The sequence below is a fragment of the Pteropus vampyrus genome, unplaced genomic scaffold (genome assembly GCF_000151845.1).
Source record: "Pteropus vampyrus isolate Shadow unplaced genomic scaffold, Pvam_2.0 Scaffold101, whole genome shotgun sequence".
Taxonomy (NCBI): domain Eukaryota; kingdom Metazoa; phylum Chordata; class Mammalia; order Chiroptera; family Pteropodidae; genus Pteropus; species Pteropus vampyrus.
The window spans coordinates 532,150-556,082 of NW_011888882.1; the positions used below are offsets into that span (position 1 = coordinate 532,150).

At 35.0% G+C, this 23,933-nt stretch overlaps 1 protein-coding gene across 1 annotated transcript in view; it reads right to left on the reverse strand.

The window, feature by feature from the left end:
- Positions 1 to 12,492: 12,492 nt before the first annotated feature.
- The window catches only part of RFX6 (regulatory factor X6), a 54,543-nt gene continuing 43,102 nt past the window's right edge, over positions 12,493 to 23,933 (reverse strand). The window contains exons 12-18 of the mRNA XM_011364763.1: positions 22,765 to 22,874; positions 21,077 to 21,194; positions 19,500 to 19,622; positions 18,615 to 18,821; positions 16,678 to 17,190; positions 15,642 to 15,854; positions 12,493 to 13,324 (exon numbers count right to left, since the gene is read on the reverse strand). Coding sequence (XP_011363065.1) covers positions 13,149 to 13,324; positions 15,642 to 15,854; positions 16,678 to 17,190; positions 18,615 to 18,821; positions 19,500 to 19,622; positions 21,077 to 21,194; positions 22,765 to 22,874 — 1,460 coding nt within the window. The 3' untranslated portion in view covers positions 12,493 to 13,148. The remainder of the gene's footprint in view (positions 13,325 to 15,641; positions 15,855 to 16,677; positions 17,191 to 18,614; positions 18,822 to 19,499; positions 19,623 to 21,076; positions 21,195 to 22,764; positions 22,875 to 23,933) is intronic.

A 23,933-nucleotide genomic window follows, 5' to 3' on the forward strand; every position in this document is an offset into this window, starting at 1 on the left:
GGTTGCTATTTTTACATGATGACAATTTTAAATTTTATGTACATTCATGAAATTAAAAAGACAAAGCATTAAATTTTCTGCTTGTAAGAACTACCAGATAATAAGCATAGCAGGACACTTTCGCCACATTTCTAACCCTTACTCTGTCCTCTGAGTCACACATAGGGGTGGAGGAGTGAATCCGAGGGGTGGTCTGGGGGTCAGGGATGGAGAAAGGGTGTCCGCTGTGTATTTTATTAGGTAATTAAAAAGCTGAAAGTTTGATATCTGTCTTTAGACTAGCCTAAATGTGTCATGGCTTGTTATTTTTATATCAGGACTTCATGCTTCACTTTGGACCAGAAAAATAATACATCTTTGGGTAGTCTTTGTATGTAATGCAGTGGCTTAAAACCTACCCTAATTCAATTCAGGCAATCAGGAGATCTTCTGAGATGTGCCTGTTCACTTGGATTTTGCAGAAACCTTCACCTTACACAAAGATTTTGTGGCTGTGTTGCTTCGAGCTTGTCTTTTGGATGAGGAAAACCATATCATGAGGTCATTTTATTGCCGATGTAGCAATTAGAAAGAAGTATAAAACCAAAAGAAGAAACCTTTCCAGTTGGATTCTGCTTTCACTCACTAATCGCCAGGTCCAATTACTTTTCCTCCACTAGGATTTTGCAGGAGAACTTGGAAGAACAAGGTCATGTTGCAGATCCTGCTAAATTATGTGAATAGATAATAAATAGCATGTGACTAGAGAAAGTCATAGTAGGGTAGTGAGAAGAAAAACAATAGCAATCAGTGCATTCCAGTGATACAGTCTACCTGCATAAAGATACCTCATCCGGTATATCACTCCCATCTGTTATCTCCCTCTCTCCTGTATCTTCAATGCCTTCTCTCCTGCCAATCATTTCCCTGTAGTACATAAGCATACTTAAATTTTTCCCAAAAAGAAGAAAAACTAACAACCTTCTTTTAGCCCTGTAAACCCATGTTCTCAAAAACAGGGAGTCAAGGAAAGGTTTTTAAAGAATTTCCTATACTCACTGTTTTCCTTTTCTCACTTGCCACTGACAACTCAGTCCAAATCCATACAAGCTGGTTTTTGCTCAGAATATTCCACTCAAACTGCTCTTGAAAGCCCATCAATCTCCATATTGCCAAACCCAATGGATATTTTCCAAACTTTTTTTTATGGGGAACCTATATTATGTTTGCCACTATTGACCATCAAATATTCTTGAAAATCTCCACTTCCTTTATGTAAAGTCGCAACTCTCTCCATTTTCTGCTACTAGTTCTGACCATCAGTTTCCTTCACGGATGCTTCCTCTGTGTCTTCTCTTTAAATATAAGATTTTCTTGGGGATTTTCTTTTGACTCTCTGCCCTTCTTAGTCTATGAAAACTCCCTGGACAATAATTTTGACACTTAAAGTTTAAACTAACACCTTATCTTAATGACCATCAAGTGCATTTTTCCAGCCTTTATGGTTCTCCTGAAATTAGACCAGAAATAGGCCACTCTAGGCATACCAGAAAACTTTGAAATTAATTTACGTGAAATGATTATGTTTCTTGTCACTCCTCACCCATATATCCCTAAAGGAAACACTATACTTCCTCCTATATTTCTTAATCAATTATTGTATCATCACATACCACGTCTCCCAAATCAGCCCTTTTCTCTCCCATTGCTCTTACCACCACCTCCAACCCCCACAACCAATTAATTGAGTCTTGTCTTTTCTTATTTTTAGCCTATTGAATTCATCATGAGTTGAGGCCTTAACCACCTTTTACCTGGAACATTGCAGGATCTTCCTCACTGTTTGTATAGATGGTAGTAACCCAAGGAATTCCAGGTGCAGCTTTTGTTACACATGGGGCTTCCTCCCAGGAGTAATTCGTAGACCAGCAGAAGCACAAACACATCGACCTGCCTCAGTCCAAACAGGAGCTGGTCTCCTTAACATAACTTAGAAAAGTCCATGATTGTTGGACGTTGTTATTTGAACTGATTTGGGTGGAAAATTGAATTTTATTCTTTTATAGGTATATATGGAAGTTGAGTCCGAATCATTCCTTTTATCTAAGGGAATGTATGATACATCTAGCCTTGAAAGCAGAAGGCAGATGAGTTGCTAGGCTATTGAGAGGTATGTTTGCATGGAGAAATAATTTCAGGAGAGGAGGCCGTGTGTTTATAACCTCATCAATATTAACTGAACACTAAAGAATAAACTGTAACATTGACATTGATAGTGGGCAAATCATGACCTCCATCATGCCTGAATTTCACTAAGCATGGTTGCTTAATGGTATTTACTCTCAATTGCTTGTGTTCTCTGTTGTACACTGCACTCACCATCTCTTGCCTAGACTATTGTCATTCTCTCATGGATATATGAACAAGGATGTGCGTATTTCAGAAGATTGTTTTTGGCAGTTAGGTCAATAAGGCTATTTTGTGATAGTCTATCCTAAAGAAATCATAAAACATTCATCATGAATATTAATTAATGTACTATATTACATAAGGTAGTTGTGAGCGTTGAAAGAACACATCCAGTTATCAATAATATTAATATTTTGGAAATAATTCCAATTTAAGAATATTTAAACAATTTAGTCATCTCTTAAGAATTTTATTTTGAACATTTTTAGTGTGGTATCCTGTTTCTCCACCTCCAAAGTAGGCAGGTAAAAATTATTGTGGGGATATATTCATAGCCTAGGCATGTCAGATCCCAGGCATGCTCATAGCTGACCAGGACGTTATCGTAGTTTTGGCTCCTGGACATCAGACATGCTGAAAATACCTAGGAAATTTAGTCAATTATCTGGAATAATTCCTCATGTTAAAAAAAAAAATCAAATGTATGTGTTGACATGTTGGGGTTTAATAAAAACAATCCTAGGATTGAAAAACATTCTAGGCCATATTATTTTGAGCAAACCAGGAAATCATTTCCTATTTCATTCTTTTTAGTCTAGAAGCCACTTAAATATCTAACAGTAAGAAGTTGGTTAAGTAAGTTATAGCATATCCATATGTAGAAATTCTACAGAGTTACTAAAAATCTTCTGCCAAAGGAAACTAAATAACAGGAGGAAAAAATGTTCATCATATAATACTAAGTGCAAATCAATATGCACAGAGTGATGCCCTTAAATCATATATGGAGCTAAGGACATGAGCGTGTGTAAAAATTGTATTTATAAATTTTATTTATAAGAAGCAGGATTATATGTGGATTTTCTCTCTCATTTTGCATTTTCAAGCAACTTTTGCTTTTGTGTTTAGAAAAAAGTATATATATTTTTAAAGAAGAGACATTCTTCTCCATCTTATCTAACAAAACAATTTATTACTGCCTAACTGACCTCTCAGAGATATGAACATTTCCTAACAAGACTTAAATAACCCTTTAACTCTCAATAACATATTTAATCCACTCACTGTTGCATTGCCAAATCAATGTCTATGAGTAAAGTTTTCATTTCTAAAACTTAATAGGCTGTCCCCTTTAATGGCTTATTTTTCTCTATTGTAATTTAAGAGATAATTATGAAATATTAAAATTTACTAAAAAATACAAAGAATACTATACATCAGTGTATCCATCACCGTACTTTAACAAATATATAACATTTGCCATGTTTGTTTCACATACTTTTTTAAGAAACGTAGTGTTTAAATTATAACCAAAACTTTATCCAGTCTTATTCCCCTGCCTTGCTCCCCAAAAGTAATCATTTTCCTGAAGATAACATACACACCTCCCAACCACATATTTATACTTTTACGCCCCCCGCCACACACACACATATGCATAAACACTAAATGGTTTTTTAAATTTACATGAATATTAGACTTATCCTTTTGAACTTGCTTTTTTTCATTTAACATGATCTTTTCAAGATTTATTCCCATTAATACATGTAGATTTAATTCACTAATTTTACCTAAAGTATAGTATTCCATTGCATAAATTCCTTTTTTAATCAGTCCATCTATTTATGGTCATTTACATTGATTCTAATTTTTTTCCTATTAGAAATAATTCCATAATGAACATTCTAACATATGTCTTCTTGAACAAAAGTATAAGTATTTATTTAGAACACATACTGGATGACTTTCAAAGGCATATTCTATCCCTTCACAATCAATCAATTAGTGAATTAATCAATATTTGCTGAGAGCCTAGTCTACTAAAATAAATATCTAGATCTTAGCTCTTAGAATTCCCTTGCATTTCATCTCTGTCTATGATTCAAAATAAAATAAAATTTAAAGAAAAAAAATAGCACAACTTTCTTCTCCAAGGAATGCTTCAGATTAGTGACCATGCCAGGACAAGCCTAGACTCATTTTCATACTTTGTGTGATTCCGAGCCCCTGTTAGATGACAGTGATTGTTGAGCCATCCTGGCTCTGGCCTCATTATGTTATTTGGTACATAGCATCCTGAGCAATGGACCCGAAGGTGATTATTCATTCTGAGTTCAAAGGTGTTCCTTACATGCAATTTTAGAAAACATGTATTTATTGTGAGACTATATCGACCTAACAATCACTTAAGCCATCCCAGAGCTTATAGTCTAGATAAGGAGACAGAAAAATAACATGATAAATGTCATGCTGGGGAAGCATAAAACCTAAGGAGAACATGTAAGGGGAACACTAACCTATACTTTGAGGTTTCAAGAGAGATTCCTTAGTGAATGCAACATTTATATTGGCAAGTTGAGTACGAATAAGCCAACCACAGGAGACACATAATGAAGAGGAAGAGAGTTTACTGCACTTATTGAATTTCTCTGTACAAACTTTTTAAAAATCACGATCTTAGCCTCAGTTAAATCTGCCTATATGTGTCATTGAGGTCTATCAAGGTCTGTCTCCCCAATCTTTCAGTATCACTTTGTCACACGTTAGAAAGGCTGAGAAATGAGCCAAAAATTTCAATTAACTAAGGTTTCCTTCAATGTTGCTTGCATCAAATACTAATGTCTTGAAATATTTTAGAGCCATTAAAGCTATTGATTTTTATAAGCATTTCATTATTACTGACAATTTATCATTCATATTCTTACACTTTCTATTCTGACCACAAAACGTAAAGGAAATTCCAGTATCTACACAGTGATTACTTTTGACATTTAAAAATCCGATGAAACTTCCAATTGCAGACAAATTTCCAAAGAGCATATACATTATATTGATTAACATTCAGTCCAAGCAGAAAAAAAGGAAAAAGCATTAGACCCATGACGATGAATTTGAGCCTTGTTCTGAGATCACAGAGGAGCCAGAAAAGAATCTTGAGGAGGGATGTAGTTTATGTTCCAAAAAGATACCTCTGGAAGTGATGGAGAGAGACTGGGCAGTGAAGGAGAGGTTAGAATGACTTCCAGGTTTTTGACTTCCATAGGACTATAAAGACAAGAGGGAAAACAGAACACCTGAGAGTAGAGCGAACGGCTCTTGGTCTGTACATGTTGACCTTCAGGTGCTTGCAGTACATCTTGGAGGAAATGTTCAATAATTAACAGTTGGATTTTCAGCTTAGTAGCTCGAGAGTACTTTTGGCTAAAGTACAGGTTTTCCTTATAATAACAATAAAGAGAACAGAAAGCACCTTGCCCCTTAACCTTGCAGTTATAAAGGCATTAGAAATACCCAGTACATTAATAATTTCTGATTATAAATTTAAACTTTTATATTTTTAAATACTAATTTAACTGACTTTCCAGTGGGAAGAAAATTAGTTAATAAAAATATTTTCTTCTTATAGAATTTTTCATAGAAAAATCTCATTTTTATAACTGCTTATTACTGGTCTGTGAAAACAAAGACAATCAGACTGAAATAAACATCGACAGTTCTCTCTCATTGGTTAATAGAGAAATAATTGACATCATTGTATGAAACCAGTAAAATGAGTATAAACACAAATTAGAAATTGCTTGTAATCATGTTTTTATATCTAATAGTCAGACTGTATTGTGTCCTGTGTCGCTTCTATGAAACCATAGTGAAGTAGTTAATGATTTACTACATTTTGCTTTTTTCCTTTACTTTTACATAATAAATTCTTATTTAATTACACCAGCCTAGGTTATCTTGCTAGACAGCTCTAGCAATAGAACAGTCTACATTATACATAAAGACACATAAGAACACTTTGCATTGCTTTCAATAATACTACTGATTCCATAGGATTTGAATAACAATGAAAATTAATAATTTACCATTTATTGAATCTGTGCCATGTGTCAAAAACCATCATGCTAAGTATTTTATGAGCATTAGTCCAATTAATCTTCACAAACACCTTTTGTGGTAGATTCTATTATTAAGCCCATTTTACAGATGAGAAAAATGAGTCTCAGAAAAGTTATTTAACTTGTCACAGTTAATGTGGTTTCAAAGACAGATTTGTCAGACTCTGTAATAAGCGTTTTAAATTGCCAGACACTTTGCCTCTACTTTGAAATATTTTATATTAATCCTGTCTTCATATTTTAACAGAAATTTAAACAACCACTTCAAAGCTATTATATAAAGGTGAGTCTGTGGTTCTTGGGGCAATGCCTTTCTTAGGAGTATGCAAGATTAGCTCGTAGCTCATGTCATCCTGATACTTCTTAGTCTTTGCTGTTCCCTATCTGAATCTTCAATGGTTTCATATTCTTACATGCAGGGAGCCCAGGAAAAGCTAGACAGCAGTTTCACTAGGGCCAGCCATTTAGCATCGAAGCGTGTGCCAAAGGCAAGCTATTCTTTTTGGTTTCCAGGATTCACTAGTCAGTTCTTGACCATTTTTCCCTGATACTACTTGGGGAGCATCAGGATGTGAAAGAACCTCTGATATGCCACGGTATTATCTTTCATTGAAGGATCAGTGTGCTCTTCCAGGGCTTTCTTTGCTAGTTTGATGTCCAAGTGCCTCTGACGCTCTAGGCAACTGAATACTCAGCTTTCTGTGAAAACATATCTGATACTATATTTTCAGGCATATTTTCTAAGTGAAGCTTCTTTGGGGAGTGGGGAGTTGAAATGAATATTATAAATTATAGAGGTAACCAGACAATGAGTAATGAGTTAAAATCAGTATATGTGTGTGGAGAGGGGAAAGCAAATAGTACAAAAATATTACCCCTTAAATTCAAGAAATCTTGCCACTTTATAATATAAAATATGGAAACAGTTTTATTTTCCATGGAGGTCATGTGTAAAAAGCATTAATAAGCTAAAGTACACACAGTTAAATGACAAATCCAGATAAACAAACTGCCCATGAAGCTTATATTTGCCTCGCTGTGTTTAAAGATGCTTGAAGGCTATAAATCTCTGACCCTCATTCTGACTATTGATTGGTAAGATCACCACCCTTGTTTTTAACTAATAAAAACAATGGTTTCTCTTTACTTTAGAGCAGGTATCAAATTGAGTAGTTAATTTTTCACTTTTGTAAATGTGCTTCTCACCCAATTCTTACTTGGAGACTCTACAATATCTATTTTAAGAAAAAAAGATAAAGTCATCACATCACACTGAAAAATCTTAGTTTTGACCTCTTCACCTTTAGTTCCCTTCAACTTTAAGGTTAAAATTAATCACATCAGCAATACAGAAAAATACCACTTAAAAACATTAACATATTTTTCCTTCCTCTGATATTTAAATATATTTTTCAAAGAATGAACTCTGGGATTGAATTTGTGGAAAAAGAATTGAGAATTCTTTTAAAACAATTTATTGGCTGAAATCATCATTTTTAAAAGCGATCCAAATTAAGACCTCCATTAAGAGAACCAACACCTAAAACTAATACAATGTTATATGTCAATTATATCTCAATAAAAAAACCATGAAATTAATTTTCCTAATTATGTGTTGTCATTGAACACATTGCAGAAGCTTAAAAGCTATTTTTAATAGTGGATTCTAGGAAAACAATGCTGATGACATCATGAAAATATTTCAGCATTTCAGAGTTTATAAAAATCTGTGACATTCTTACCAACTTCTTACAATACTTTATAGATCTTTACAATCATTTGAGTTTCTCATGCTATATCAACAAACCTCTATGATCATCATTAAAGTATGAAAGTCTCAGAAATATCTTTCTAGACTCATTCTGCCATTCTTCCAGGCTCTCCATGCTCTGTCATATCTTTTCATCTTTTATCTCCAGTCATAGATTTCTTACATAATGGATTCCTTTTTGAACACTTGTCCTGCCTGCTCATGCCTCCCCTCACAACTTCATTCCCCAACGTCCCCTACTTCTCACTTAATTCTTCCCATCAATTTACTTCTTTCAACAAGTTTCCCTGATCAGCTTTCCTGACCCCCATCCCTGTCCTGTATACATCTTCACGAGCTCAACTCATTAAATAATTTCTCTGAGCAGCCTTCACATCTTTTCACAACTTTAATTAATTATCTCTATATTGTAGCTAATTGTGTAAATGTTTAGCTTAAGGTCTGCCCTGCCTCATAAACTGTAAGCTCCATAAGAGGCAGGACCTTGTCTCTTTTTGTTATCACCGGTGTTAAGTTGATATATTTGATAAAATGTGGGATTAAAAGAGTATCTCTTGGAACCTTCGACACATTGACTCCTTAACAAAATCTAGCCAAACCTAAAAACACTACAAAGACATTTCATTAAGAATACTCAAACAATAAATAAAATTTAAGTCTTGAGGTAAAAAATGAGATAAAATTTTTAATAGGAAAAGGAATCTAGAAATATTCTACATTTATATATATACCCAAAGCTTCCCAGGCTCTTGAATGGACAGAGAGGCTTTTACTAAAACCTTATGATATGACAGAAGTTCAAACTAATGAAGTTCAAACTTATAATTTTAACCATACTCATGTTTACAAGGGCAGTTTGTTTATCCTTGTAAACATGAGTATGGTTAAAATTATAGACATTAGAAGAGAATTTTTGGGATAAAATCAGAAATTTCTCCAATTGGATTAGATTCTACAAAAAAAAACCCCAATAAATTATTTTTGCTCATTGTGGAAATAGGCTATTTTTATAATGGAAAACATTTCTACCATAGTATTATGTAGCCAAGATCAATAGAAAGTAAGCACTATTTATAAGATTTTGATATTAGAAAACTAATAAAAAACATTTTAACCAATCAGATAAGAGCTTATTTTGTAATCAAATATCTCAAAAATAGTGCACAGATTATTTACTGGAGTCTATTAACAACTACCAACTTTTTTTCCAGCCATTGCTAATTAATGCCTATAATTAAGGAGTAACTGAAATTTATTTCCTTTTATTTAATCAATGTGCTTTTGGAACAGACAGATTGTGTTCTCTGCCATTTATAAACTCAAGGATTTAATTTAGATTTCAATAATTGAATGAGATAGTATAATAACCTTTTATATAAATTCATCATTCCTTATCTTTCCCAAAGCACAAAGTGTCCTGTATGTCATAAGCACTATTGTTTACTTTTCTGGATGGTTTTTGTTTAAATTTCTATAACTCACTTAGGATTATAAATTTGCCTTCAAAATACAGTATGAATGGTTTACTATTCCGGACCTTATACGCATTCATAGCTTTTACTGTGAAACTTATAGGATAACTAATTTTATTCCCTGTAATATAGACATCTGAGTACCTGAAATCTCTTTCTAGGAAGTTTGGACATATCACTCTCATTTGCCTCCTTCTTTTTTGAAAAGTTGGAACTCTGGGTTTGGGTTTCAGAATTTATTATCTCTAAGATTTTTTTTCTTCCCTTCTTTTTTAGTGGGCGGGGGGTGGGGGAGAGGCAAGGCAGTACCCTACCTGGGCTGACTTTCAAAAATTGGCACATTATTTGTCCCATTTTTGTGAGCTGCATTTGTGTGAGCATAGATTCAGTGGTTCAAAAATGTAATTAGTGAGTCTCTAAGTTATTGTTTATCCAGTTTTTCTGAAGAAAAGGAAACATATCTTGTTTGAGACTTGGTGATATAGTCAAAGCTGTTGTGCTCTGAGTGGCTAAATGGAGACTACATCCATCAAGCACTTCACAGGCAAATTCAGGTGGGCAGAGGAGAATCGGGCATTGTTCCTCACTGGTCAAGATGGCACTGCCAAGGCTCTGATCTGGGGATCTGTTGTCTCAGTGTCCTGGGGGCCCACCCATTGCTGCTTACTGGACCCTCTCACGACTCAGTTTCTCTCAAGCTCTCCATCTCTCTCTCTCCCTATGACCACTCCCTCACTCCTTTGGCTGTTTATTTCTCTAGGCTGTGCATGTGCTTCACAGGCACAGATCCTGAAGAAATTATCTGATTGAGTTAGATACCATTTAAAATAGGGTGCCACTACTGGGCAAAATTTTGGTGCAATCACCTCACAGACCACTGATCTACCTCCATTTTTCAAATGCAAGTGTTAGTGGCTTTTTTAAGTTGAATAATTCTTCATTGTGCAAACTGTCTCACACATTGCGAGATACTCACATCCCTGGTCTTGACTCTACATGCCAGGACACCTGCCCCCTTTAGACATTATGATAATGAAAAATATTCCCCTTTCCATTTCCAAAATGGGCTTTAGACATGTGAGACCTTCAGGGTCTCATGACCTCTTCTTTCTCAAAGCAGAAACAAATAAAAAAAAAAATTTACATCATCACTGTAATTAGAATTTAGCTTAATTTTTTTTAACACCTTTTTATCCTGAAATTATACTTGGGAACATATGACTGAGGAGAGCTCAGGAATGGCACTACTTCTCCAAGGGCATTTGGAAATATGGGAGGTATTTTTGGTTGTCGCAAGGCCAGAAGCAGTGGGCAATGCTTTGGTATTTACTGTTTGAGGGCCAGGGATACTACATCTTGTGCAATATGCCGAATAGTCTTGTGAAATAAAAAAGTGTCCTGCCTTCAAGTCAGTAGTGCATGCATCGAGAAATGGCTTTTACACATCTAATAGAGATAAACTCAAGCCTCACTGCCTGGGGAAAAGAGCAAGTTAGTCTTCTCAAGGTCAGAATTTAATACCTTGTCAGCCAGATGCACATGAAACCCAAAAACAATGGTCACTTTTAAGAGCTTCTCTCTGCTTCAGATCATTTTCCCTCTTTTACAGAGGGAATATCAGTACAGGGTTGACTATGCTGAAATGTTTTGAAAATAGGATTAAGGAAAACTTTAGAGCTACTATTCATGTATTCCTGTTTTTATCCCTTATATCTAGTCAGACACCAATTCTTCAATGTATTCTCTGAAATGATGCTCATGTTTCTTAAAAATGATGCTTGTGCTTCTTTCTCTCTTCTCTTCCTCATTCAGTCTGATTCCATGTAGTCTCTGCACTTATTTGCTGGACATCTGGATGAGAGAAACAGCCTCTCAAATGGTCCATTCTCAGGCTAATTCCTCTCTTATGTAGTCTGCCTCCTCCCTCCAACTGCTGCTAGATGTTCTCTAAATATCACTTTTCTCTCATTGCTTTTTTACTCAAAATTCTTCAGTGAGCTTCTACTTCCTATCATATCACCCCTTCATTATTACATCAAAACTTATTAAAGGCATGAGCAGTGTCTTTTTCATCTTTGTATTTTCTAATGTGCCTGACACAAAATAGATGCTGAATGTATATTTAATTACTATGCAACGGAAATTTGGTTCTTAATTTTCAAGACTTATCTCCAAACATTTCTTAAAGCTGTTTTTCTACTTCAATCCAAGTCCTTATTAATTTCACTCTCCTTTGTACTCTTGCAATATTATTATAACAAAGAATAGAATTTTTAGCTTGCTCTTTGTCATGATTTAATTACTGCTGCAAACTTTTTCTGCTCAATTAGTTTATTAACTACATACCACTGAGCAAATGGTAGCAATACCCCAAGTCCACAGATAATTATTTATTGCTTTCTGAAAACAATTCTACAGTTTGTCTTTACCAAATTACATCATGATGGTTATTTGGGGCTTACAAATTCTTTTATAGGGTACCCAGAGCTTATAGAATAACCAGATCCTTGATATAAATAACGTGAGGCTGGTCATAAGACTATATAGGAGAAGCCTGTAAATGGAAGTTTCCCACTGTAGGCCATGAGTCTTACAACATACCTTTCAGCTAAGAAATATGAAAAAGAAAAAGAGCTAGATATGGGTTGTATCAACTTGTATTAATTTATATTAATAATTCCTCACTTCTGAATTTGTCTTTGCCTCCAGATGATCCCTGAACACTTATTCGCTCTGTTTATAAGCAAAGTACTTGATTAAAGACTGCTTCTAAATGTGTAGAAGCTCAAGCAGTCTACAAGTTACAATTTCTTTACATTTATATGCATGGATTTGATACATAAATATTCTCGAATTATGGTGTTTTGACCAACCAGCTTTACTCTTTAATTTGATATCCAAGGGAGCTTTGCCCCGCATTTTTCAGCAACAGTCCCAACCCTCAGAGCAACCAAACTTTTAAAAATATTTCCATATTTTATTTCTTTTATTTCTTCTAATCTTTTTTAAATAAAGAGGGAAAGCATTTATAATCATCATTCAGTTACACAGAATTGGAATACTGCTATGTAACAGAAATCATCACACTAATGCACAGAAATGGAAAGTCAAGCAACTTTGGTCTCGGCTAAGTTGAATTGTCTTGACTTTGTAAACATTTCCATAGGAGGTAGAACATACACATTTGACTTTTTGTCAAATAAGGGATAGTAAACAATGAGTCTGAGATCCTAATAAATTAAAGATATTTTAAAGGCATTAAATAAACTTTTCTCTTTTTAGAAACCAAAGGTGAAACAGCACACAGATATCAATAAATTAGGAAGTGAAATATTAAATCTTCATAGTTGAAATGTTTGCATCTTCAAAGTTCCACTGGTTCCATTTGATAATTTTTGAAACTATAATTAATAATAAGAGCACATTTTAAACAATTTGTGCGCAAGGCAAATTCTGAAAATATCTCCATTCACTATGAAGTTGTCCATAGTTTCGTCGCCATGACTTGAAAAGCAAAGTTTTGCCACTGCGTATTCCATTTTCTTTACTCTGATGGCAGTCTGAGTAAAATTTGAGCAGTAGAGATTTTTAAAGTTTTGGCCCTTACCCAACATTGTTGGTTTAAGTGCCTCCAGCTGCTGTTCCCATGAACACAGTGTTGATGGGTGGTAAAGAGGACACCATTTCTCTCCCGTTTGCTCCATGAGAATCCAGGGTTTCTTGAGCTGGATACTGACTGGAAGTCCCATACATACACTGCGATGAGGAGGAAGGAATTGGGGTCTGCAAGCTGGATGCTGTAAGGGAAAATATAATCAGCAATTGAAAATTGACTGATGTTTTCTTTTCTCTGCAAGTGTCACTCACTTTAAGCCTCTTTATTTTTGCATTTAGTACACGTACTTGTATTAAATTTGAATGTGTACGGTGTCTCAAAGCCATCCTCTTCTTCCAATTTTCCCCTTGCTATTCTTTTAGAATTTATTTCTCCTATACAGTTCATGATAAAAACTCAATGTCAAACAAATTCACATAAACCTACCACCTAAGATATACCTAAAACACTTCCTCTTTCCATCTGCATCTCCACAATTATAGTTCAAACCACCATCTTCTCTTACCTGGACCAACACAAGAATCTCCTAACTACTCTTGTGACCTCATCTTTATCCCACCTTCTCACCCTGCAGAGAGAGCCAGAATAACCTTACCCAGGTTCTTTGTTCCAGTTCATAATACCCTGTGTGAAGTGATCTCTGCTTTCTGAGTTATTCTGTTCTATTTTCTTCTTAATTCACCATGTTCAAAACACACTGGCCTTCTTACTGTACATTGAACTTCCCAATCTTGATCCCGTTTCAGAGACTACGCACTTGCTGTTTCTTCACCATCTAATCTTCACTTCATTGTCTCATCACTCAGCTTTCAACACCAATGCTTTGACCTCAGGTTTCCTTTTCTAACTACGTTACCTAAAAACATCTCTTCCATTACTATTTGTCATTTTACCCTATTTAATCAACTTCAGAGTACCTGAAATTATCTTTGTAATGCATGTGTTTATATATGTATTGCCTTATCTCCCCCTACTAAGATGTAAACCTCTTACAATCAGAAACTGAGGTCTGATCACCACCATATATCGTCATATCTAGAAGGAAGTCAGTCACATAGTAGGTTCTCAAAAATTTTGACTAATTGGCTTGCCAATACTCCATGTCTGACGTTTATGGTTGCTGCCTTCTCATTGCTGTTTTTCTCATTGTTCTGTCATCTTCTCTGTCACCAAAAAAACAGGCTTTATAACTCAGGAAAAATAAGATAGGTCCTAAATCTTACCTACTTACTCTGCTCCTTCTTTTCACCCTGAAGCTCTGTGTGCAATTTACTTATAAGCCAGGTCTGACAACTAAAGCTTAGAATCCACCGACACCCAAGCTATGTCCCATCAAAGCTTCTACTATCTCAACAAGTAAACAGAACTAATAGTAACAATAGCAACACGGTACATTTTAGTCTCATGATGAGGAAACTTCCTGAAGTGGAATTTTCCGCTTCATTAGAGTAACCTAGAAGCAATGACCATCTGCAGATAGCATGAGATCAACTACTAGACTCTGCTCAGGGAGATCTGTGATGGTCACAGGAAGGAAAAACGTGTTTCCTATTGAATTATTGGAAAAGCATATCGAGTGAGGAGAAATGAAATTTATCTCATTTTCCCTTATGCTCCGGTTAGGTGTCAATGCCCTTTATTTATGCTAGTCTTAAACCAATTCCATTGGAAGATTTCAACCATTTCATATAAACGTTAACACCTCGCCTTGATATTTATATAGATGTATACTTGCCCTGTGATACTTTATCAATAATTTTAGAAACTAAACATATATGTTTTGCCCCTTTTTTAACTTGCTAATTTCTCGAGTTCCTACTATGTGGCAGACACTTTATTGGGTGTTGGTGATGCACCTAGTAGAAGCTGTAGGATTTTCTTAGAGAAACAGCCTTAATGGAAGATGCTAGGGGACTTCATAGCAAACACAATGTTTTACTCATTTTTACTTAAACTGCATGTTATAGAACAATAAAAATTGCAACACTTTTGACAGAGGTGTCTAATCACATTTTACCTACAACTGAGAAATTGATAGTAACCTCCAGCACAACTCACTACTTTTTTTTAACTTTGAGTGGTTTTAGAGTATGATAGAGATGATGGGGGCCCAAAGACACCTCTTGGCACTGCCCCTGGGTGCAACCGTGAACAAGAGAGAGTGAAAAAAAGACGTCATTACTGCTCTCATAAAACTTACAGTTTTTTAGACTGCCTTTGATAGGTTATATTAATTTTTGCATACATAATAGATGCCAGCTATTCTTTTTGGAAAAAATAACAGATCTAGCAGTAGGTTTTACAGTGATAGATATACTGAAAAATGGTAAAAACTGTAACTTACAGATATAAGAATAAAATGTCAGATCCAAAGTGATAAATCAACTATAGGAACATGAGTGCCCAGTTCACCTTAACAGTCAACTTCCAAAGTAATATTGCACACCTGAGGTTAACAACTTTTAAAAATGTTTTCAAGAACTACTAAAATAATTTACCTACTACTGGAGTTCGACATGCAACTGAAAGTGATGTGTCTGCATAAAACGAGCTGGTCTGCTTTCTACTACTGTCATCTAAAATGTTAAGTGGATCGTGGATGTCACTGTAGGGAGGTAGTGAGCGAACACTGCTGATGACAGAAACGTGTTGATTCACCATCGATCCAAGTCTATGAGACTCTGGGTAGTTTATATTGCTTCCATAGTATCCTATAACAGAAAATGTTGAGAACAGACTGTTAACTTATTACAAAGAATCTTCCAGTAAGGAAGAAAGGAATAAAATGATAGGAAGGAGCCCTAAAGATACCATAATGTAAGTATTACATTCACATCTACATTTGCCATAAAATTGGATATGTACTTATATATGGATATGGTTCACTATGCTGTTCACTTTTTTAAATACGTAGGAGTTATCCAATTATTAATTTCGAGATAAAAGACTACATTTCTCTCATATTTTCCTTATCTAAATTAAGATCTGACTATGAATTTTAAAAAAGCACTATTAGCCTCTCAAAAAGATTACACTACTTGTCAACTACCAATTTCATTTATAAATTCATGTTTCTGAGAGAAGTCATGGCCTTCATAGAGCCTAATTTGGTGGCTGAAGAAGTCCACAGATCTTTTCAAATCCTTAACTTAAAGTGTTTTCTCACCCTAACAGGGGCACAGTTTTGGTCCTAATCTTTAAGATCTGCTGCTAGATCTTTAGGAAAAAAACATTATTCACTAAAAATATCTTCAAAGGATAGAACACTCTTCTTTTGAGCTAATAAGATGGTTTTCAAACATATGGTTTGACATTTTTTTTGTCATGTGTGACATTTAGGCCAACTTTAATAAAGCCACAAGAATTAGGGATATGTTTGTATGTGGCAGAAATTATTTCTAAATGTCTAAGATTCTATGATCTTTAGAAGCTTTACATGGGATGACATGCTACTCAGCAGAGGTGGAACTCAATGTCTGATTTGTCTTATTGCCAACTCAAAAGCCAGGAAAAATTCTTTGAAAATTTTAATACCATTAGGTGAATTAGGAGGCAATGTTGCTCCTTGACAACTGGCAGCCCCTGCATTGCTCAGGAAATTAAAGCTTCCTGTATTTAAAAACTGCATACTGTGTGAATCTTGGCTGTGTGGGGATGGTCCATAGCTGGAAGGTGGCCGAGAATTATATGGAGACCCAGCACAGCTGCCACTGAACAAGTCTCTAGAAAGCTGCTGTTCACTCCAGGCCATGCATCGACCATGCTCAGGGCGATGAGGATAGAGTCCTGATGGCGGATGAGGCTGTGCTCTAAATACAGTCTGGTAGTTAGAGTTGGTCCCATAAAAGTCATGATTGGCTTGAGGGAGAGTAGGATAAACCGGCTCTGGGTATGTTGAGCAGTGTGATGGTGCCGACAGTACGGGGCCCACGCTTGGGGGTCTCCCTGCCATTGGGCCCTGGTTAATGACGCTTCCTCGGCTCGCCATGGCTGGAGAAATAGGTGGTGTCATCAGATGGCCAGAGCTCTGGGAAAGTTCTATGTGGCCTGGAAAAAAATTACCAGAGTATTACCTAGTGGTATGTTAAAATAGATGGGCTCACATCTTTAAAAATTATTCATAAGATATATTAATATACATTTTTTCCAACTTGGCTCATTCCCACCCTCCCAAAATATCAGAACTGGGAAAATCTAGGTTTTAAAACACCATCATAAAGACTCATGGACATGGACTATAGGCCAGTGTTTACCACAGGGTAGAGGGTGGGGGGAGGGAGAGGTAGACGGGGTAAAAGGAGTCAAATATGTGGTGACCAAAAGAAATCTAACTATATAGTGTAACTATATGTATGCCTTATTGTTAAAGTGTACAGCTGAAATTTATTGGGTTTTGTTAACCAAAGTCACTATAAAATTAAATAATTAATTTAAAAAAAAAAAACGCCATCATGGTACATCATGGTACATGGTACATGGTACATGGTACACAACAGGGGACATGGTACATGTACCATGATGGTACATGTACCATGTAGCATCATGGTACATGGTACATGGTACACAACAGGGGAGACTTGGGGAGCTAGTGACTATGGAAGAAAGCCTGGGACGGCTTCATGCTTCCACAGGTATGAAGACTGTTTGAGCACAGGCTTGGGAAGGGCAAGGGTGTCTGCTGATCTATTTCTCCTTAATTAAAAAAAGTAAGTGGAATGTTAAATGGCTTAATTTTCAGGAGAAAAGAAAAAAGCAATAATATCAAAATGAACAGAGCTTCAAAGCAGCCAATTCAAAATATTATGCAAACACCACTGATGAGCAATGAGTTATGAATGCCACCAACTCTCTGGCCTCCAATTTCTCACTGGTGGAATTAAGCCCCTGAATTAGAAGGCTCTTTCAGGTTTAAAACTCTTTGTGTCCAAAGAAATAATGTATATAAAAGAATTACAAAAAAGACAAAAGGCAATAAGCAGACTTGTGAAATTATCTAGTAGCTAGTTCAAGCCACTCGTTATTCAGACTGACACATAGGGGACCCTAGACCAAAGAGAAAAATTATTATAATGGTAATCTTAAAATGGCCAAATCCACTTTTTAATGAAGGGGAAATAAAGTCTCCTCAAAAGCCAAAAATAAATTAAAAAAAACATTTTTTGACTCTCAAAGTATCTTAAAGATTTTATGTACACTTAATCTAATTTTTCTGCTAATAAATGAAGATAACTAATTATTTGTACTTTTGGCATAACTAAGAGAGCATGTGAAAGTGTGACACCTGTATCACATGTGAATAAAAAATGCTGAAAATAACAAAAAAATTATAAACCTTTATTATAAGTCGGTTAAGGTAAGTCTTTTTTATTCTTGGAATGCCAGGAGGTTATCAGCTTTAAGAAAACAAAAGAGGAGGCTCTTACACAATTTATTGAAGCCTGAGTGGTTTTCTAAGTTGTTTCTCAACATACCTGTGAGTGGCATGTTGTCTGTATTCCCAGCAGGGAATGGGTGCAGAGCAGAGCTCAAGCCTCCAGGTTGACTGGATGACAGAGGAATATAGGTTGTTTCCACATGACTTTCATTCTTCACAGTGTCGCTGGAAACAGTGCTTGCTTTATTACGATTTGCCAGAAAACACGAACTCGGAGAAGCAGTGAAGGCAGCTTTACTTGCATCTGGAAAGATTTTTTTAAAGGGAAAGTTAAGATCATTCCCAAATTCCTAGTAGATAAGCCCAAGAAAAACTGAAAATCTTTTAGGGTTCTGTCAGAAATCTGGAAACTCGGGAGAAATGGTTTCAGTAGGAAACAAGGCTGGCAGATCTTTGGTCCTAGCTGGTTTGGGTTAATTAACTGTATATGCCTGGATGTTGGTGCATTCTGAGCATCACTAAATAATCCACTGTAGAGTGAACAATCTTCAAAATGCAAGTCATTACATCCCAAAAGGATGTGTTCCTTTCCTTCTCTAAACTCCTTGTAGAACTTACTTTTACTTTATTTATAAGATGGTATATTACATGGTATAGTACATATATTGTCTTGAATTACAGTTGGTTTTTTTTTTTTTGTATTATAGTCAACTTTCCAATTTTACCTAGATTCTCAGAAGTTAAGAACATTGATTTTGTATCCTTAAGAGTTTCCAGTAAAATACTTTGACTGCTCTTTGGAAAAGAGTAGTCTCTAGGAAAGAAAAAATAGTGCTCCAATAGTGTTAGTATACTGTGTTAGCAGTGACAAGTTTGGGGAAAAACTCTGAGACTGTTATAAACCCACTTAACATGTGTGCTTAGAAATTTTTGAACTTATGTTTAAACAAATATGAAAAACAAGACATAGATTTTAAATTACCTGAATTCTTCATGTACTTGTCCAATAAGTTCTGTAACTCCTGCTCTTTGTCATTATTAAACTGTGTCTCCATGGCCAGAAGAATGTATTCATCAAGAAGCATTCGGATCAAATGGAAAGAACCTTGTTTATGGATGGTGAATAGGGAGAGGGCATTGCGAGATGAAATAAGGTTAAAGAAAAAGAAGGAAAGAGAAAGAGGGAGAAGCCAGGTTATCTTTGTGACCATCTCGCAACACTTTACAAGGAGCAACTGAAATAAACAAATACTTGTTGGACTTTAAATGACCTGCTAAGACCAACATGCTTAACTTGGGTCTCTAATCTTTCTGTGTACCGCCTGCCCAGCTCACTGTGTGTACTGTCCTGCCAGCTCTTTGGCCACTAGTTACATCAAAGGAAAATACGGATGAAAGTGAGACGTGCTTTATGCTTTAAGAGGGCACACTTTGCAGTGTGATAAGCCTTAACCTGGGGGAGAATAAGCTCTACTCTGCCCTATTTCTGTTTACTTTGTACTAAATAATTAGACGATGGCCAAAATGGTCTGAAGAAAGTATTGAGTAAGAGGATATCTTTACAGCCTGAACAAAATACTCTTTGATTTGAAAAAAAGCAAAAGAGTAATTTTAATGTTCAAGCTGTCCTGGAAAACCTCAAACTTCTTTTAACTATTCAATAGATTTTCTAACAAAAGTCTTTATTCATAATAAAGTAAGGCTTCAATGTCATATATTTTAAAAAACCTTAAATACAAACAAGATTTTTAAATTACAGACTCAAAACATTTTGTGCATCCCTCAATACAAATTCACTGATTTTATTTAATTCCATTGAAAATTCAATAAAAACTAGTTAATTATAAACTATTTTATAATGTAAAGATCGCTCATAATGCAACTACTATAAGAACTACTGTCCATGAGATAACATTATAACAAATAAGAATCCAGAAATTTTAGGGGAAAAAAAGTACTCAATTTTTGAAAAAGCCAACAACTCAGTTTGTTTCACAAGTTATACAGATCAGGAAAGATGGTTCAGAAACATGAGAGCATGTCTTCTAAGCTGCTCTTTGATCCCTAGAGTGCAACTATGTGTGTTTCCAAAAAAGATGCAAAAATTTGCCATATTGCAATAAGTAGTGCCTTTGGAAAATAATGTATTATTTTTTAATTTTATTTTTTTAATAAAGAACACTTATCCAAGCACTAATGGAATGTAATGATAATAGCTATTATTCATTAAGTGTTTATCGAGTGTTAGGTAATGTGTTTTTACATACATCATCTCACTCAAGTGCGTACACATCCAATGAAAGAAATATTCTCCCCGTTCTATGATGAGCAGACTAGCTTGGGTAAAGGCTAAACCAAAGAGAAGTGGTGTTAGGATTGAACTCTGCATGTGGTATGACTTCCTATCTCAGGCTTATAACTACTAGTCTCTTCTGGATCAATATTCAGATATGGTTTAAGAAATGACAGTGCCGCATATTTAAAAATTGGTGGAAGATGCAACTGAGGAACAAATGATGTAATTCATTTAAGAAGAGTTTTATAAAGCATATAGGATACCAAAACTGGATGCATTGTTCAAGGTGAGATTATGCATTACTCTAGCGCCAAAAAAGCTCCACTTCAGCAGAAAGTCTTGAGCCCTCTTCTTTAATGATCTTCCATTTTGTTTGCTGGTCTAAAAGTAAAGGGATAAAATGGACTATAAAACCTGCCATCTGACCACAATTTACATCCTACATAAGACCAAGAGGTAGATAACCTGACAAATGGACAGATGGCATGCCATGCCATTTGTTACATCAAATAAAATGATCTGTCCAGGGATTTTAATTTTAGTCTGTCTTTGCTGTCATTTTTAAAGTTAATACATCTTAATTCAATATGGATTTGTTACCTAATAGAATTGGAAAACAAAATAAAATAATTTATAAAATGTTTTATCTCTTAATTTTCATTTTATATAACAGAAGGTGATATGCGAAGAAAGGGTTATATATTTCTGTGAATGATTAACTGTGACTTCTCTAGTCCTGACTGTTAATCTGTTAATCCAAGAGAAAAAAATCCCTTCACTATACCTAGTTTCCTTGATATGGAATGGCTAACACCAACTAGTGATGGATATATTTGTTCTTATTGTCTTATTTCATGATGGATAACTTAAAGGATAATTGAAAGAGCTGAAGAAATCATACAGAAAGCACAAAATGCCGAGCTCTTGGAATTCAAAAATGTAAATACTTAAAACTGTATTTTCTGTCAGCATTTATGGAAATTTGCTTTTTAGAAAAGGGCCAAGAATATTTCCATTTTCTAAGTTTATCTTTCGCTATTGATGTTACTTAGCTACAACTTTATTGACTGATAGGGAATGCATATGATAGCCCCCCCTTACCAAAGAAGGATACATTCCAGGACCCCCAGTGGCTGCCTAAAATTGCAGATACTACATTTTTCTACATACACCTATGATAAAATTTAATTTTTAAATTTAGACACAGTAATACATTAACAGCAAAAACTCATAATAAAATAGAACAATTATAACAATATACTGTAATAAGAGTTATATAAACATATACTCTCTCTTTTTCAAAATATCTTATTGTACTGTACTCACCTTTTCACTTAAAGGAAACACTTTACGTCTTCTCTTTGGCATGTCCAAATTGCCAGCATCACTATTCTAGCACTTTGGGTCCATTATTAAGTAAAATAAGTATCACTTGAACATAAGCACTGCAACAGTCGATCTGATAACTCGGATAACTAAGTGACTAACGGGCAGGGAGAGTGTACAGTGCGAACACACTAGACAAAGGGATGATTCACAGTCTGGGCAGGACAAAGCAAGACAGTGAGAGATCTCATAATGCTACTCAGAACAGTGCACAATTTAAAACTTATGAATTGTTTATTTCTGGAATTTTCCATTTAATATTTTCAGACCACAGTTGGCCTCAAGTAACTGAAACCACGGAAAACTAAACTATGGATAAGGGGGCTTACTGTAGCATCTAGTCATCCTTCATTAAGAAAGGATAAATAGAATTAAATCCAGGTCTAATGTTCTCAAATCTGGCATATTTCTAATTTTGATATTTAGGCCTCCTTATTTGTAGGCTTCAAAAGCTTTTCAAAGCATTTTTACACACAGCCTGTCACCCCACTTTCAGCAGTAGGAAAAACAGTCAGTTTAGCATTTATTATTAACAAAAAAAGTAATGACTATCATTAAAAAGTACCTTAATAACTCTCTGCTCTACTACAGTATCCAACCATTCAATAAAAGCCTCTACGGTGGCATTCTTCTTAAGAAGATCTTTCAGTTCTTGGAACACTGTGATAGAGTCATCTACCATGTAAAAAAGAAAAAAAAATATTGCACTCTACTTTGAACCCAAGAGAAAAACTAAAACTAGAAATTATTAATGATGTTATATCATAAAAAAGAAGATAGGTATATTAAACATGTTAAAAAAATTAATTCCGTATTCTGAGAATAATAACAAAAATATTCTTAGTACTTTACTCTTCAAAAATTTAAGCATAAATGTATGTATCTTGGTATATATTGAAACAGGTTTATAGAGTATATAGCTATGTATATACCAGGGAAGAGTACATTGTAGTTACAGTTGATTATTCATTTTGAGTCCAAGGCTTTCACTAAGTGTGACAGTTTAGTCGACAGCTAAAGAATGAACTAAGCTAAGCTTATTGATTTGCTGCTTTATGAAATATTCTTTATCTTTAGCAAAAATTAAATTCTGCACTGCAGAATTGAGCCACTTACACAAATGACCTTTTATCATGTAACATTTAAAGGGGCAGTTTAGGATTATACTTTTATTAAAGAGCTCAAGGTTTACTAAATCTCAAAGGGTTATATAATTTTATGCTAAGAAACGAAAAACAGGGCTAAGTTTGGACAGTCCCCAGAGAGTTATCCATCGTTGGTGTTGTAGCCTATGTGAGGCTGCATTTTTTCTTTGTTTTCAGAGATAGAGGAAGGGAGAAGTAGTAAGTCGTTATCTCTTGGAAATCGAGCCTGGTTGTCTAGTCACATATGTTGGTTTGGTAAGCTCTGTCAGATGGTCCAAACCTGATCAGGGAGTCTCTGCTTTGAAAAACAGTGTTGTGTAGAGATACTATTTTGACATGCATTACATACCGTATGATGCCAAGAGTGTTTAATGCATGGGGAAGTGTATGCATATAATGTAAAAATGAAAGAAAACTCACAAAACTCAAGACTATTTTTATTATTTCCAAGATATTTCTATTTTGGTAATATCTAGGCAATGAGATTATGGATGGCTTTTATTTTTCTCTTAATATTTTCTATATTTTCCAGGTTTTCTACAATGAGTACAACTATTTTTAAATAGAGAACACATTTTTTATTAAAAAT